At 56.9% G+C, this 17,214-nt stretch overlaps 1 protein-coding gene across 1 annotated transcript in view; it reads right to left on the bottom strand.

Moving 5' to 3' along the window:
• Nucleotides 1-2,194: 2,194 nt before the first annotated feature.
• The window catches only part of CACNG3 (calcium voltage-gated channel auxiliary subunit gamma 3), a 27,123-nt gene continuing 12,103 nt past the window's right edge, over nt 2,195-17,214 (bottom strand). The window contains exons 2-4 of the mRNA XM_027684132.1: nt 7,309-7,392; nt 4,775-4,915; nt 2,195-3,673 (exon numbers count right to left, since the gene is read on the bottom strand). Coding sequence (XP_027539933.1) covers nt 3,162-3,673; nt 4,775-4,915; nt 7,309-7,392 — 737 coding nt within the window. The 3' untranslated portion in view covers nt 2,195-3,161. The remainder of the gene's footprint in view (nt 3,674-4,774; nt 4,916-7,308; nt 7,393-17,214) is intronic.

Genomic DNA, 17,214 nt, shown 5'->3' with positions numbered 1-17,214 from the left:
CCCTCCCCGGGGAGGCAAACGGAAAGGCAGCCCACAGCCACCAGCAGAGCAGCTCCCCAGCCACCACTAGGAGCCATCCACAGCTCCCACAGCTGGAGCTGGGTCCCTCTGTGTCCGCAGGGCTGGTCCCAGCCCCCCTGGGGCAGCCCCCAGCCGTGTGTCCCCCCCATGCCGAGTCCTGTGTCACCCCTGGGGAGCTGTGAGTGACCCACGGTGGGGCCGCTGCTGTACCTGGCACTGGCACAACAGATCCCGACCTCAGCTGGCACGTTTGCTGCGGTGCCATCTGGGATGGATGGTCCCGGTTCCTCCCGACTGTGGGATCGTTCCAAGGGCAAAGACTGAATCACCCAAAGTCTTCTCCTCTGGCCAGAAGAGCCCACACGCTCCTGTTCATTTTGCAGTGTTTACAGTGCTCCCACGATGATCTAACACTGCACAAAGCCATTGTAGGATAAATATAGAGCACTGCAGCACCATAAATCAGCCTGCTCGGGAGCAAGGGGAGGATCGGGCTTGCTGGTGGGATGTGGGTCTGCTGGCACTCCCAGAAGCTGTATCTGCACGTGACACTGGGCTCCTTTGTCACCACCTGGGCTGTCCTGCCCACCATGGAGGTGACTCCAGGCACTGCCATGGGGATCCATGCCCGGCCTGCCCTCGTGGCTGGTGTCGGGGCCGGCGCTGGCAGCACGCACAGACGATGGGCTATCACACTGTTTATCAAGGGCTGGCGGAAAGAAAACAAGGTAATGGGGCATTTGCTGATTCAATTCGTTGAATTTGAACAAATCTTTTTAATCTTCCTCCCCCGAGGATTGGAAAGGTCAGGAAATAGGCAGAATGTGCACTTTCAGGTATTGAAATTAAACTTGTTAAGAAATCCATATTGATTTGCACTTCTCTGAGAAATATTGAGGCCTCCAGATTTAGCCCGGGTATCGATTTTCTCTTCCAGGGGAAAGACATGGGCACAAAGGAAAGATATTACACGTGGCAGTAAACACCTTCAATCACGGGCTGCTCTGCATCCATAAACAAACAGCCCGTGCTGGGAGAGCACTGACCCGGCTCCTCTGTGCCCACAGGGCCTCACTCCCTGCCTGGGCAGGGTCAGTGCCCCACGCCTGACAGGGCTGAAGAGGCGTTTGGGCAGTGCCTTTAAGGCCATGGTTCAGCTTTTGGTCGGGCAGTTTGAGGGGGTCAGTGCAGGTCCCTCCCGGCTGAACTGTTCCACTCCACTCTATTCTATGTTTTGTGCTTCCAGCCCTTCCACTACTTTGTTTTTAAATATTGCCCTAAGATCCGGGTGCTACCCTTCCTTGACTGTTTTTAACACATGCAATCAGCAACTACAGGCAATTAAGAGGCCTAATTATCATCTGAATCAGCCTTCTCAGAACAACCCCCTTCAAAATAACAGCAAATAAGGGGGAGGCAGATGAAATTCTTCCCTGTGAGGGTGGGGAGGCCCTGGCACAGGTTGCCCAGAGAAGCTGTGGCTGCCCCTGGATCCCTGGAAGTGTCCAAGGCCAGGTTGGACGGGGCTTGGAGCAACCTGGGCTGGTGGAAGGTGTCCCTGCCCATGGCAGGGGGTGGCACTGGGCGGGCTTTAAGGTCCTTTCCACCCAACCCATTCTGGGATTCAATGAAGAACGTGCCTGCAGCCCTGTGCTGAGGGGCAGAAGGCCCTGCCTGGGGCCATTTGCAGAGCTCCAGGAAGGATTTCACTCCAGCAAAGCTCCTGTGCCAGGTTTCCCACAGTGACCTGACCGTTATTCCCAGATGGAATTAGGATGTGCCCCGTGACCAGCCACACTCTGACTTTGGGCAGGAGACCCAGGGCAGGGCTGCTCAAAGACACACACACACCAGGCACCAGATGTTTCCCTTCTGTGAAGAGCAAACGGGAGCCTCGCTGCCCCCAAATCACCCCCGGGGACCCCGTGGGAATCCATCGCTTCTGTCAGAACATTAAATAAGATTTCAATTAAGTGACACATCATCACAGACCAGCTGCTTCAAAACTGCCCCCGTTTAGAGGAGCTCTGGTCCAGCGGGAGGGTTTAAAGCCAAACCTCCACCTGCTCACACGTGCCCTGGCGTTCCCAGCCTGACCCCCCTCCTCCCTGCCAGCCCCGGCGCGCGCTCCTCCGGTGCCCACAGCGGGGTCAGCGTGACCTATGCAGCCAAGGAACTTGCCAAACTGGACTATTTTATTGTTGTTTTTCTCACGGATCTCCCAACCATCCGGGAATCCCACCCCACCCGCGTGCGGCCGCGGCCCGGCCGGCCCCAGCTGCTCCCGCAGCACCACGACCACGCTCTGCCTCCTTGGCTGTGCCCAGACAGTCATCTCTGACTGCTGTGTATCAACTGTAGGGAATTAATTCATTTTCTTGCAACGTTAGAGGTGAATTAAACGCTGGATACTTGCTACCAGTCACTGGAGAAATTCTGCTCCTGAGTCCTCTCGTGGGAAGGAAGAAAGGAAGGGAGGCAGGAAGGAAGGAAGGAAGAAAGGAAGGCAGGAAAGCAGGAAGGCAGGAAGGAAGGAAGGAAAAAAGCCCTTTCAAGACCACAGAAAATTGCAAAAGGATGTTTCTTCCAACCCGACATGACAAAATTGAATTCCAAGCTATTTAATGCATGCACGAAACGCCATAGAGGAACCCAGCCCGAGCACTCCGTCCAGCACGACAGGGGAGGGGGTTTGGAACACGAGCATCGCTCCGGCACCAGCTCAGTGCTTCCAGCTCCGGACTTCCAGGCGATTCCACTTAAATGTAACTACCGGGTTAAGGGTTCTCACGGACGGGGCTATCGCCAGCATTTCCATGGACACACAGCTACGGGAACACTGCGGTTATGATCACACGAACGATGGAGACCTCGGGAAGCCGCTGGCCCAGGGGGGTTGGAGCCCCGCTCAGTCTGCAGGGCGCCAGGGCCAGGGTCCCAGCACGGCCCTGTCCCCTCCCCACCGGGGGTCCCGTCCCCCCGTGGCCACCTGGCCCGGCCGGTGGCTTTTCCAGGAGTGAAAAACCAGCCCCGCGGGCGGGGGCTCGGGGAGCCTCTGGGTTTGTCCTTAAAAACGGGGTTTCACGGGTTACACCGTCACGAGGGTGATGCCATGCAGCCTGCCCACGGCCCTGCCCGCCTCAGACCGGCGTGGTTCGTCTGTTGGCCGGGTTGTTGTGCAAAGACTCCTTGAACTCTTTGGGGATGGAGTTGTGGACCTGTAAAAAACCGTGGTCCCGCTCCGAGTTAAGCAGCGTCCCCATGGTGACCTTGGAGGGATCCCTGGAGAGGGTGAACATGGAGATGTCGGTGGAGGGGATGGTGCTGAACCCCTTGCTGATGGGAGACATGTCCCGGGAGCGGGGCTCGGTGGAGCGGGAGCTGGACCGCCGGCGGAAGCGGTACCTGTAGGGGGGGAGGCGGGTGAAAGCCGACTTCTTCAGCAGCTCCGAGTGGGACCTGGCGCGGATCTGGCGGTGCTTCTCGATGTACATGTGCACGGCAATCACCCCCACCATCTCGGCGATGATGAAGGACAGGGCCCCGAAGTAGAAGGACCAGCCGTAGGAGTAGCTCTTCTTGGAGTCGCTCTGCCCCGGGTCCCCCGCGTTGGCCGAGATGTACACTATGATCCCGATGATGTTGCTGAGCCCTGCAGGGGAGGACGAGGGACGGGCACTCACCTGAGTGGCAGGAGCGGGATGGGAGGATGTGTCCCCGTGGGGCACCAACCCCTCTGCCAGCACACTGCGGCCAAACCCCCTCACAGACCTCTGCCATCCCAATATAACTGTATACACCAAGTATATCTGTATATTCCTGCATATTGGAAGGTTAGAAGGAACAACCACTATTTTGTTTAGAAAAGGGACATTTCAAGAGCTCGTTGTGCTTTGCTTTGCTGAGCAATGAACCACAGGAGCCCGGTCTGTGGCCAGAGCAGAGACATCCCGAGGGGCACAGAGGGATCCCTCCAGCACAAACCCCAGCTTGCAATGACCCATGGGAGCACAGGGAAGCTGGAATGGCTCCAGGTCTTTCCATTTCTGCTGGAGCCCGGGGGCTTTATTTGAGATGGGGGCAGTTTGTGCCCTGCCAGCAGCCAGTGGGGCTGTGCTGCAGGGCTGGGGAGTGGCTGGTGCATTCCCGGATTTACTTAATGAATCGATTATGTTCTCTCTGCTGTTTTCTCATCTGCATCAGCAGCTCCTGCCAGCCAAGGAGGGAGAGTCATTTGTCTCTTTGTGGGGAGAAGAAAAACACAAAATAGAGCGGTTCCTTGAGACAAAGACATTGTCACAGGATAATCAGGGGAAGTGTTGGGGAACAGCACAGAGGAATGAGTAATCCAGCAGGAACGGCCTCTCCAGAGAGTGATTTCCATGTAGGACTGCGGCAGCCCCTCTGCCTGGTCCTGCTGCTGCCAGCACAGTGCCTGCTGACTGACAGGGCCCCCCCAGATGGGTCTGGGGGCCGGGCAATCCCCCAGTGGGACAGCTGCCACCCTTCCCAGGCTGCAGCACCCGCGTGGATCCTGCTTGGCACAGGGCAGGGTGGATGCTTGAAGTGCTGTCCAGCACAGCGACCGAGGCCAGCGACCCCTGATGGTTCATCCCTGCAGAGGGGATTTTCCCACCTGGATGGGACAGCTCACAAACCCCAGAATCTGTGGGGATGGCCTGGAAGGACCCACACCCCATCTCTCAGTCACCCCTGTCCCCCCAGGCTGGCAGAGCCCCCGGGCAGCCCCTACCTGCGGAGACGAAGAAGATGCCGGCGCTGAGGATGACGTTGTGTTTGCTCTTGTAGAACTCGCTGGCGGCCACGCACAGGCCCCCGAAGAACAGCAGCCCCACGCTGAGGATGGGGAAGACACTGGATGCTCTCACTGCTCCTGTGGGACAGGGAGCAGGGCAGGATCAGCTCCTGGGGCAGGGGCTGCCGACACCCTCCCAGTGCCTGCACCCGAAGCAGTGCAAGGGCAGGTCTGGGGCTGCCAGGAGGGTGGGGAGACCCAGCATGGGTCCCCACTGTGCATCCTCTGCTTGGCATGGAATTCTGGAATGGTTTGGGTTGGAAGGGACTTTGGAAATCATCTCATTCCACCCCCTGCCATGGGCAGGGACACCTTCCACTAGCCCAGGTTGCTCCAAGCCCCGTCCAACCTGGCCTTGGACACTTGCAGGGATGGGGCAGCCACAGCTTCTCTGGGCAACCTGTGCCAGGGCCTCACTGCTCTCACAGGGGAGAATTTCTTCCCGGTATCTCTATTGCTCCAGATCCCAACACCAGCCCTGCAGGCCCCGTGATTCCAGCCACAAGAACAGCTTAATCCCTGAATTTCTTTTCCCCCCACCTCCTGGGCTATTTTTTCCAGCCTTGTCACACACTCAGCACCAGCAATTTACCTTCCCATTACCAAACACACCACCCACAGGTTTCAGCTGTGGATGTTCCTCTGGAGTCTGGGGTGGCAGGAACCACACGGATCTCACCAGGCTGGGGAGGAACTGCCAACCACAGGGTCAGGAACCTTTCCTGTAGGGCCCAAACTGCCACAGCTGCTTTGAAAGCCAAAATTTGCAAACTAACACACCTCAAGTTCAACAAAAAGTAATTTTCTGATGTAGAAGAGGAACATTTTCAAAATGAACAGAGAGCCCAGGCCCTGGAGCCCAGCATGATACAGTGACCCTGGCACTGGGCTCCATCCCACAGGATCAGCTCTGGCAGTGCCAGTCTCTGCACGCTCAGGAGTCACTGACTGGGCCCTACACAAAGAAGGGTCTTTCCTGAATGGATCAGCTTCCAAAATGACAGTAGAGAGTAATGAATACAGCAAATCACTACCTGCTGCACCAAAAATACACTGTGCCTTGGTTTGGGCTCTCATCCCTCGATTAGGGCTGTTATTAAAGCACAGAAATACAGAGAGGCCCCATTAAAATGCCACTCTGGGGGCTTTAAAATAGACTTTTTACTTTAAATGTGGGAGGGGGTGGGAGAAGTTCAATGCTAATCTCCTAAAACTGCAAACCTATTCCATCCAAACCCCTCCCCTCTCTGCTTGGTGAGCAGAGCTGTGGGAACTGGGGAGTTCAGAGCAACATCTGGTGGAACAGCAGCTGGGTGGGGCGGGGGATTGGGGCTGAGCACCGGGCACAGGGCCCTTCTCCTGGGATTCCTGGGGCTCAGAGAGCACCCAGGGCTGCCACCGCCTCCGAGGCTGCCACGTGCTCCTGCTGCCATATGTTCTTGTTTGGAAACACAGGTGTTGGAATGAACCCTCAGCTGTGCAGGTCCCACAGCCTGTCACACACGTACGTGGCTGCTGACGGGCTGGGCAGTCCTTGCTCGTGTGGCTTTGCATGTTGGGGGTGTCCTTTGTGTCCAGGCTCTGTCCCCAGGTGTCCCAGTGCCTTCACACCCATGTCTGCAGAGCACTGAAGGGACTGTGCCCCTGCTCTGGGGGGTCAACCTCACCCAGCCTCAGGGGTCCCCATCTTTTCCCCTGAAAGGGGAAATTTAGGTTAGATATAAGGAAGAAATTCTTCCCTGGGAAGGTGGGGAGGCCCTGGCACAGGTTGCCCAGAGAAGCTGTGGCTGCCCCTGGATCCCTGGAAGTGTCCAAGGCCAGGCTGGATGAGACTTGGAGCAACCTGGGCTGGTGGAAGGTGTCCCTGCCCGTGGCAGGGGGGTAGGACTGGAAAATACTTAAATACTAAGGTCCCTTCCAACCCAGGCCATTCCAGGATTCTGTGACTCTCTGTGTGGTTCTGCCCTGAGGGTTTGCTCGCACCAGAGACAGGAGAACCTGCTTTTCCCAGGAGAGCTGCCAGTTTGATTTCCCTCTGTCTCCCTGCACTCGGCTGCCACTGCAGAGCACGTGGCAGATGCTCATTGTGCTCTCCCAGCAAATCCAGCCTGGCTGGAGGCTCTGGGAACAGGGACACCAGCACCAACAGGGCATGAACACGAACCCCTGTAGTGCTGCACCACAGACACACGGGGTCCCAGTCCCCTCTGGGGGGACCCCAACAAGCTCAGGCCGTGCAGCAGCTCCTGGGACTGGCCATGGGGACAAAGGTGCCACTGACACGTGGCCGTGTCGGGTAACCTGAGGGTCACTGCTGCTGCACGGGGAGCCAGGGGGGCTGAGACCCATCAGCCTCCTGCCAGCGGGTTGGGGGGACCTGCTGGGTGAGGCTGGGGGACTGGGATGGGGGTGCCCTGCAGGGAGGGTTAGGGGTGCCCAGGGAACGTGCCCTGTGGGGAAGCAGAACTCACGGAGGAGGTACTCGGCCGTGTCTTGCTCGTAGTCTGCATCCTCAGGGAAGTGGTCGATTTTCTTGCACACTCCTCGGAAGGTTCCTGGGAACACACAAGCCAGGGAACACTCAGACCTCCCCGCACTGGCTGGAGCTCTGCAGGATGTGCAGCAGCCCAGAGGCCTGGGTGTTTTAAATGGGGAAACTGAGGCAGAGCGTGGGACTCCTCTGGAGGGGAAAGGTGGAGGTGAGAGGAACTGCAGCATCTCCCTAGAGAAAGGGGAGCCCCCTCATCACAGTGGCACTGGAGCACATGGTCAGGTCATGCTGGCTCTGTCCCCTCTCCCATGGGAGCAGGAAAGACGTGTTCCCAGGGGACAGGGCTCCAGGCAGGAGAATCCCACCCTCACAGCGTCCTGCCCGCTCTCGGGCCGCGCTCAGGGGAGCTGAGCGTCGTGACAGGCATCAATTAAAGCCTGGAGCTGAAGCTCTGGGGGAGGCAAGCTGTCATCCAGAGGGAGACACGGCATCCGAGGGAGAACCGCCTGCTCCCGTTGCTTTGGGAACTCTGGGAGAAGGGGATGCACTGGGCACAGCGGGGACACACCAGCTGCACAGCACAGCCCCCAGCCTCCTCTTCCCCTCAGCTTTTGGTTTCCACCCCCGTTCTCCCGGGACCCAGAGCCAGCAGGCTCTGCCCCACTTGCCCCACAGTCACCCCCCACGTGTCCCTTTGCTCTCCAGCCATCAGGCACTGCCAGAGTGGGGCTGCACCAGCTGAGCCCTGCTCTGAGTGGGCACAGGCAGGGCAACGTGCCCGCCCGCCCAGGGGGAGGGGGTGGGCAGGGGGGCAGCCCCAGCTCCACTGCAACTATCTCACGCTCTGACATTTATTTTGGCTCCTTTATTCCCTCTGTTCATCAACTGATGCTCGTTGCCATGACAATGCTGAGCCACCTGACACACAACTTCAGCCTCCAAACACATACCACAACAAGGCTGAAATCCCAAAAAGCCCCCTCTGACCTCCAAAATGCTCCCTGAGGATAGAGTCCTGCCTCGGGGAGCTGTGGCTGGAAATGGCTCTGGGGATGGATGAAGCAGCTGCTCGGGGTCCTGGCTGGGGAATCAGCCCTCCAGGCAGTTGGGCTACATGGCACATCCTCAGCCATCAGCTCCCCGTCCCCTGGTGATGGCAGATGAAACTCCAGGTATTCCTCTCCCAGCTTTATAGCTGGGCCTGGGTGACAGCAGCAATACCACATCATGGACAGCAAAGAAGTGGGGTTTGTCTAGGTCCTCAGCTTCTGGAGTCTCCTGCTCTGTCCACATTTCTTTAGCAAGATCTCGAGGCAGCAGTGATGCCAGATTACCTGCTCCTGGATCACTGCTCCTGGCTGCCTCTGGCCCTGCCAGATCCAAGGCCACAGCTGTGAGCTCAGGCAGAGGATGCCCTGCTCCAGTGCTGGCCAGAGCAGGACTCACTGGGACGCTGTCTCACCGGGATGCTGTCTCACTGGGATGCTGTCTCACTGGGATGTGTCCTGGCTCAGGTACGGCTCAGACACTTGTTCTGGGCACTTGCAGCCTCAGCCCCTGCTCACACCTTGCCTGGGCACGCCTCTCCAGCACCAGGTGTGGATCCAGTGGTGGGCACAGCCCTGGGCACGGCACTAGTGTGGCTCGTGCTGGTCCCACCCCAGCCGCCTCTCCCCATGCTGACAGCAGTCAGACTCCTCTCCCAGCTGGGAGCACACCAGGCTGGTGGCTCCAGCACATCCCAACCTGCTCCTGAGTCCTTTCCCGGGCGCTGGCCGTGCCTGTGCCGCAGCTCCAGGCCGTGAGTGTGAATCACACCCCGGGGTTGGTTTGTCTGCAGGCAGCGCTGCCGCCGGGACCTGCTCCCTGCTCGGCTGTCTCGGTGCTGGATCTGGCTAATTTCCTCTCCCTATTAGGATGAATCCCAATTAGGCAGCTTGGCTGATCTCCACACTTCCCTACTGGAGCCCGGCACGGCTCTGCCCCGAGCCCAGGGCTGTGCAGGGATCCCGACCTGCTGATTCCCTTCACCCGCCCCAGCACTGGGCAGCACGGAGGAACTACACCTGCCTGTCCCATCTTCCAGCTGGGTTCTGCTCCAGAACCCCCGAGTGCATCCAGCAGGTTGACAAGCTCGGCTCCCTCATGCAAGGACACGTGCTGGGCTCCCCCAGACCCACAGACAGGCTGGGATGGTGCCTGGCCAACAGGCACCGGCAAGGAGACATAAGAACAATGTTCTGAATCAGCTGGAGATGCGCCAGCCCCAAAGCCTGCAACGTAATCCTTTGCCACGTTCCACAGCTCTTCCATCTTACATCCCTGTTTTCTTTTCCAGAAAAGCATCTGCAGTTGCACAACCCACCACTGCCTCAGTGCTCTCCTGCGGCCAACATGGACACATTGGCAGTGAGAAGTGCTGCTGCCACGCCCAGGGAGAGAGGCACAGCCCTTGAGGTGGCACTTTGAGCCTGAACAAGTCAGAGAACAGATCAGCAACATCACCAGTGTGCGTGCCTGGGTGAGCCAGGCAGAGCAGGTGGGAAGAGGAGCACTGGGGATGGGCTGTGCTCTCCACCACCAAGACACTCATGGTGGCACAGGGACAAGCCTGTTCTTCAAACACTTGCTGTGTGCTGTGGCACTGCACGCCCTGCCCAGGCTACATGAGAACCTCCACCATGAAGCCAGAGCACCTCCCGACCCTCCTGCAGCATCTTCCACACTGACAACAGAGCTGCTCCATAGAGGGGAGCAGCTGGAGGAACTCAGTCAGGAGCTGAGACTACCAAGCCCCAGTTGGGGTCTCCTGCTCTGCCTCTCCTGGTCCTCCTGCCTTGTGGGGTGCCAGGGGTACCTGGTCATGGCAGGGTTAGTGTGAGCAACCCCACCTCTGCCACCAGTTGGGTGCTTCCTCTCTCCTCACCCTTCACAGCAGCTACATACCCCCGGCCAGGAGCAGAGCACATCCACCCACACCCTGCCCCACCTTCACCCAGCTGCAGGTCAAACTCTCTGTGCAATGGTCTCACTTTAATCCAGGGGTGCCCTGAGGACCTGCAGGCATGGCAGGGGAGCCTCTCCAGCTGGGAAATCTTCTAGGGCACGCTGGAGGTGTCAGCGATGGGACCGTGGGCTGTGAGGTACCTGCAGCCTGTCCCTGCCCAGCAGCTCCAGGCTCCCTGCAGTGAGCCCCATCTTTAGGTGACCCCAGCTTTGGTTTGGAAGCGATGGACTCTCCCAGCACACTCTGCAGCCACTGGTTCCTACGGGCACCCCTTCCCTCCCTGCCCCACCCGCGGGGCCGTTTGCATCCCACGCTCCGCGGAACCCTTCGATCCCTTCCATCCCCCCCAGCTGGGAGCTCCACCAAGTGCACGATGGATAATGGGAGTGGTGGCTCCCCCCGGAGCCCCTGCTCCCCCCAGGGCCCAGGGCAGGGTGTTGTGGTTCCCCTGCTCTGCTCCCTCGTGTCTCTCTGCACACACTGAGCTCCCGGCACCGCAGTTATCGGCGCATGCAGAGGCAATTAATTGATTTGATCTCAGGTCGTTTTCCTCTCAGAGCCCTTTTCCCCAGAGAGGGCCAGGGGGGAACAGGGAGGGGGTTGCAAGGGAAGTACGATGGTGTAAATATGGCCAAGAATATCGATCCCAGCCCGGCGAGCCAGAAGACTAAAGAGCTCCAGTTACGGCGTTAAAATCTCATTACTTTTCATCCAGTGGAACAGTTTTCCAGGGACCATTCTGGGTGTTACTAGTGTGTGCAAAGGAAGACTCAGGCTGGGGAGGATGAGCTAAGACCTCTCTTAAATGAGAACAAAATTCCTTGCTTCCCTAATTCTGGCTCAGCCAGGAGGAGTCAAGGTCACATTCCAGCCCTCAGCTCTCTACTCCTCCCAATAAATCCAAGTGAGTTATCTCCCAAGTTGTGGTTTCCAGTAATGGCCTTCCTAAAGACACCACATCACACCAAACCCATTTGGAGGCAATGGCAGTCATTGTGATCTAAGTTCTCCGACAAATAATATTTTGGAGAACCAGAGGTCCGAGCTGAGCTGGGAAGTGCTGGGGTAGGAGCCTGTGGCACATCCCAGAGATGCTCAGGCTCTGCACTCCCTGAGTAACAAGAGCAAGATACCTAAATATCTCCAAGGAATTAAAACTTCAGGGCTCATCTTTTTTTACCTCCCACCCACCTCCCAGATGCTTGGAGAGATGGAAAGAAATTCATCCGTATTCCTTCCCCAGCTCCAGGCTCTGCGAGGAATCCTGAGGCTCTTTGCACAAGGTCCCTGGTGTGAGATTGCAGAGCCCTGGGGTTCTGAGTCTTTGTTAGCCATGGCCAGCACCCAGTGGCCACTGTGAAGGGCTCAGTGGGTGGCATCGAGCAGCTCCTGTCCTCTGGGAAGGGCTGTGGGGGTCCCAGCAACCCCCCCAGCACCTTCTTTGCCTCCTGCATTGCCGAATTTTCAACACAGCCCAATTTCAAAGACACACAGCAGCTTAGAAAAGCATCAGGGAAGGCTGGTGGGGTGGCTACAGACCCCTGACCTGCAGCTCAGAGCAACACAGCTGGAATTGTTGCTGGCGCCAAAGACAAGAGGTGCTAACCCCCAGGGCAGGGAAGACTCGGGGAGCCAGGTGAGGGACCTGTCCTGGCCATCATCTGTGACTCCTCAGACTGTTACTGTCACCTGCCTCCTCACACAAGCATCTGCTGGCATCAACTCTCCTGGAGAGAATTAAGGCAAAACCTGTGTGTTCATTCAACAAAAGCCCCAGCTCTGCACTACTCTCCAGCCAGGATCTCCCCATGTCGGGATGGGTGCTGGGCTCCCCAGCACCTGGCAGTGGGAGGAATCCTCCTCCTCGGGACTGAGTTCTCCTGCAGCACATCCCCATCGCCCCGGCAGCCCCACACCAGCTTCCCACCGCGGCACCGGCGGAATCTGGCTCCATCTCCACTTCACACCCTCTCCCCCTCTCTGCGGTGGTGGCTTGTGGCTGAGCAGAGGCACCTACACAGATATGCTTGTTCTGAAGGACTTTTTTCCTGTTTTTGTAAAAAAAAAAAAAAATAACAGTGGAAAAAACCCGAGTCAGATGAAAGGAGCGCGAGAGCGAGGAGGCGGCAGAGGTGGCTCCGCTGCGCCGGTCGGACGCCAAGGCCGGGGAGAGCACACGCCTGAACACACACAGGGGGGGAAGAACCGAGCCCCCCGGGCCTCCCGACAGCTCAGCGGGGTGTGGGGAGCAGCAAATGCCCAGGGCGGGCATCCCCACGGGGGGACACCGCAGGCACAGCCTGGCACTGGCACCGGGGGAGGGCCGGGAGCTCCCGCCAGCTCCAGCCCGCGAGGTGCCAGCGATCGGCGCGTGGCGCAGGGACTTCACTCCCTCGGTGGTGCTAAAAGGGAAAAAAAAAAAAAAAAAAAAAAAAAATCTACATTTTGACAGTGACTCATCATCTCCCATTCTGGAATCTGTGGGGTTGGTGCAACCTACACAAGGCAGTTCAGAGAAGCAAAACAATTCTGAATAATAGAGGAGGAGAGAAAAAAGTTTGCAGCTGACGGGTAATTTCCAGCCCTCCACTCCCAGGGTTTAGCTGGGTTTTCTCATTAGAAAAGTAGTCAGGTAACGCTCTGGAGCCGCTTCCAGGGGCTCCCCCCATGCTCCCCGGGGCTCCGTTCTTCCCTCTGTCTTCCCACCTTCCTCTTTGCATCCTTCTGCATCCCTGGAGCTCGTGGCAGGGACACACCGTGCTCCTGGGAGAGGCCGGGATCGGGTAGGAAGGTGCAGGGGGCTGAGGTGAGTGTGGGGGTCCAGGGTGGCCCCTTCCCTGCTGTCCCCTCATGGCACAGCCGTGGATGCCAGCACCCTGCTGTCCTCCCCTCTGGCACAGCGATGGCAACGGGCAGCAGCTGCTGATGCCAGGAGCCCTCGCATCGTGCTGGGGAGGAGAGCACTCATCAGCATGTCTAAGGAAATCATTTCATGTTTTATCTTTAACAGTGAATAAACATTGATTTTTATTTTAAAAAGTAATTGACATTCCTATGAGAGCGCAATGAGCGCTGGAGCAGCCAGAATCAGCGTAAATAAGCCATGTGCTAGAAATTAATGAGCTTCACTGATTGAGTTTATCTGTTTAAATTAATACAATTTTAGCAATTAAAAAAAATAATGATCTTTTGTTTGTCTGCCTGCTTGGAGATGTTGATGGCAAGAGATGGGGCAGAGCAGGAGCTCTGGCCCCAGCTGAGCATCCCAGTGCCTGAGGCACCAGGACCTCTGTCCGTGCAGCCAGAGCAGGATCCCACTCTTCCTTGTTTAATGAACATTTTAGATTCACTCGGGTTAACTGATGAGCTTCTGGGAAGGGTTTGCCTTCCAGCCTCCTCCTTGGCTGTTGGTAACAGGGAGGGCCAGCTCAACCCTGGACATTCCTGGACCACACAGCTTTTTGCTAACAGGACTTGGGGAAAGTGGGTCCATCCTGCACCATGGGAGCTTGTGCCTGTTTGAGAAAGGGGACTTGGGCTCATCCCCATCCTCTCCTTCCCACCACTTCTGAGAACTGGCTAGAGTTGGCAGAAGCTCACAGTCCACTACTGGTGTGAGTGCCTGGTCTTTAAGGTCCCTTCCAATCCAAACCATTCTGTGATTCCATGATTCTACCGTCCCAGCCACCGGCTGCACAATTAACAGAAGGCTCCAGACTCACTCATTTGTAGGAGTGAGTATGACCCACGTGGTGCTTCATGGCCAGAACACTGAAAACTGATGATAAAAACTGCCCAGATGGGACCAGAGGGAAAAACAAGAGTCAAGAGTGTAAAACCTGAGATCCTCTGGTTAAACAAGCTGCCAGTGATTCAGACCAAGAGAGTCTGTGGGAGGGGGTGCTCTGGTGTCTGCTCACACCCCGAGCTGTGCCAGAGGCCGGATCATCCCCAGGCTGCTTAAGCACCTATTTATACTAAGGAGGAGAGAAGCTGCGTTATGATGGGGAGCTGGAGGTTTCACTTCACCAGTATTAAAATGTCCTCTGAATTTCTAAAAACCTATAAATGACAATTTCATAGCTGTGAAGCGTGGCATCCAGCACAGGGGAGTGCTATTTTCAACTCTGTGTTGACAGCTGAAGGGGAATGGATCACAGAATTAAAAACTAGTTGCAGCTCAAGTCCAAGCAATCACGGCTTGATTACACTTCTTATGGGCACACAGAGGCGAGTCCAAGGCACCAGCACAGACTCCTGGTGCTTTGAGAGGTCAATTCACAGAGCAGAAAACAATTATAAGCCAAATCAGTTAGGAGGATGGATTTAAGCATAAAAGCATGACTGTGAATGGAGAATGATTTAAGAGTGTTTTGCCCCGAACTCCATCACCACGATGGGAGTTTGCATCGGTTTAGAAACTGCCTGGCTAATATGTAAACAGCTATAAAAATAAAAACAGGCCCAACAAAGAGAAGAAAGGAGATATTCATAACTCTGAATATAAATCAGCAGCACAGGATTGTAGAGCACTGATAAAGGCGCAGCAAACAGCAGAAAAGCATCCAAACGTCCTTCCCCGCGCGCTGGGCTGAGCAGCAGCAGCAGAAAGGAGCAGTGCCAGTGCCTGTCACCAACCAACGGCAGCAGCGTTAGTCACAGGCCCCAGGAACATTAAATAACCCATCCCAGCCATCTCACATCCAGCACAGGCACAGCCCCGAGCTCGGGGAGACGCGGGGAAGGAGCCGCCTGAGCAATGAACAGCTGCTGGAAACGCTGTGCTGGGAAGGGTGAGGATGGAGACGCTCCCCTGCCCGCCCTGCCCCTGCTCCAGCCCCCCCCGAGCTGTGCCACTGCATCCCCCTGGCTGCTCCGGGTGCTTGGGATGGTGCCTGATGGCACCAGTGAAGACTCAAACAGGGGGACAGGCCATGGACACAGAGTGACGAGATCGCTGGTTATGGTTGCTCCAAGCCCCATCCAACCCGGCCTTGGACACTTCCAGGGATCCAGGGGCAGCCACAGCTCTGGGCAGCCTGTGCCAGGTTCTCCCCACCCTCAGTATTCCCTATTTCAAGATGAAGCAGCTGCTCAGATTTGTGACCAACGCTACAGTCCGTGTTTGAAGGAAGGTGTTGCTAAACTCAGGGAGGGCTCAGAGGTTCGGGAGGTGCTGGAGGAGCCCAGCAGGCAGTGAGCCCCTCCATGCCCTCAGCACAGCCTGACCTCAGCCCAGCACTGCAGCTTGAGGGCTGCTAAAAGCAAATCATTCTCCAAAGGAGCCCCACAGTGCGGAATACCAGGACTAAAAATATGTAAATCGTCACGGAAAGCACTGTCAGAGCTGCAGCGAGACGAGCCAGTTGCCAAAAGGCAATTTTGAATTTCCGAGCTCACTGCACGAGGCATTAAAAAGGTCACTATTTCTGAAATAAGGATCTTTACAAATAAACACATTTGCCGAGGCCTCGGTGAGTCATTCCAGAGCGGAGCAGAGAGCATTTCCACCCTAATGCTCCTGACAGGCCGGGAGCAGGGGGATCTTTTCATGTTTACAGTTCATCAATAGTTATTACAGCTGCACAGTCAATCTTTAAAGCACATTTAGCCTGGGAGGAGGCTCGGCAGGTTGTTTTCCCTGAAAAACTGATATTAAATTTATTACATTCTCCCTCTTTTATAGCATCGATTTGAAGGCAAGCATTTGAACTTCAAATACGTGACTGCCACTCCAGTACCTGCCTTTTTTTAAATATGTCTATACTTCTGTCACATCCTCCTGGTATAAATATTTGAAGTTTTCGGCTGATGCGCTAAAAGGGCCTCGATCCATCACAGCCTATTTATTCCAGGGAATGCAGTGGGCATCACGCTGCTGGTTTGCTGGTGCGGGAGGTGGGTGCTGGCATCCTGCAGCCGCAGCTCCCTGCTCCCCTCCCCAGGCTCACCCCGGGCCGGGGGTGCGGGTCCGGCCCGGGAGCTGCCGCGGGTCCCGGGAGCTGCCGCGGGTCCCGGGCACATCCAGCACGGCCGGATTTAGCTGTGCCTGCCGGGAGGCTGAGCCGCCTCCTCACCATCTGCGGGAGGGAAGCGAGCCCCGGGGAGCGGCTCCAACGGCCCAGATGGGGAAAGCGACATTCGGGAGTAGCACCATAGTTTCACTCTTGGCTTTTTTTGGAGAACACAAGAAGGGACTCTCCTTCCAGACGGAGCATCGGGAGAGAACTTTGCTGGTGAACAAGTGAGCGACGCCAACCTCACCTTCTCCCTCTAAGAAATAAAAGCTGCCTTCCTGATCTGCCCAGAAATCCGGAGCCGTTCCCATGGCACAGCACTCGCCCTGCCCTGTGCCCTTGGGAACACCTTGACAGGACCAGGCTAGCAGCAGGCTCCCTGCCTAGGGCAGGGACAGGGGATGGTACATCTTGTCCATCACCCATCACTTTGGGATTTTACAGCACCAAGAGACCCCAACACATGAGAACCGGCTGCCCTGGACATCTGAAACACTCCCCTGCCCACAGGCAGCCCATGGGACTCCTCCATCTCCAGCTCTGCTGTTCCTGCCCACGCTGCAGCCCCAGCACCGCAGGCTCCACATCCAGCCACTCTCAGGGCAGGGAGCAGGACCCCCCTCCCAGCTACAAACCAGTTCCACTCTAGCGTGGGTCAGACCCAGGCAAACTGCTTCACAGTCCCTGAGCTGTTCACACCCTCACCTTGGCCATTAACCAGCCTCACCCTCCTCAGCTTCCCAAACCTGGCTCAAAGCACAAAACACTCTGCTGGAAGAACTCTGGTCTGTGAAACAACCCCAGTTCCATGGTAGCCCTGCCATTCCAGGAGCAAAACAATTCCAGTTCCCTGTGCCCCTGC

The sequence above is a fragment of the Neopelma chrysocephalum genome, unplaced genomic scaffold, assembly GCF_003984885.1.
Source record: "Neopelma chrysocephalum unplaced genomic scaffold, ASM398488v2 Primary Assembly neopelma1_65b, whole genome shotgun sequence".
In the NCBI taxonomy this organism is placed as follows: domain Eukaryota; kingdom Metazoa; phylum Chordata; class Aves; order Passeriformes; family Pipridae; genus Neopelma; species Neopelma chrysocephalum.
This window is presented reverse-complemented; position numbering and strand designations above follow the sequence as displayed.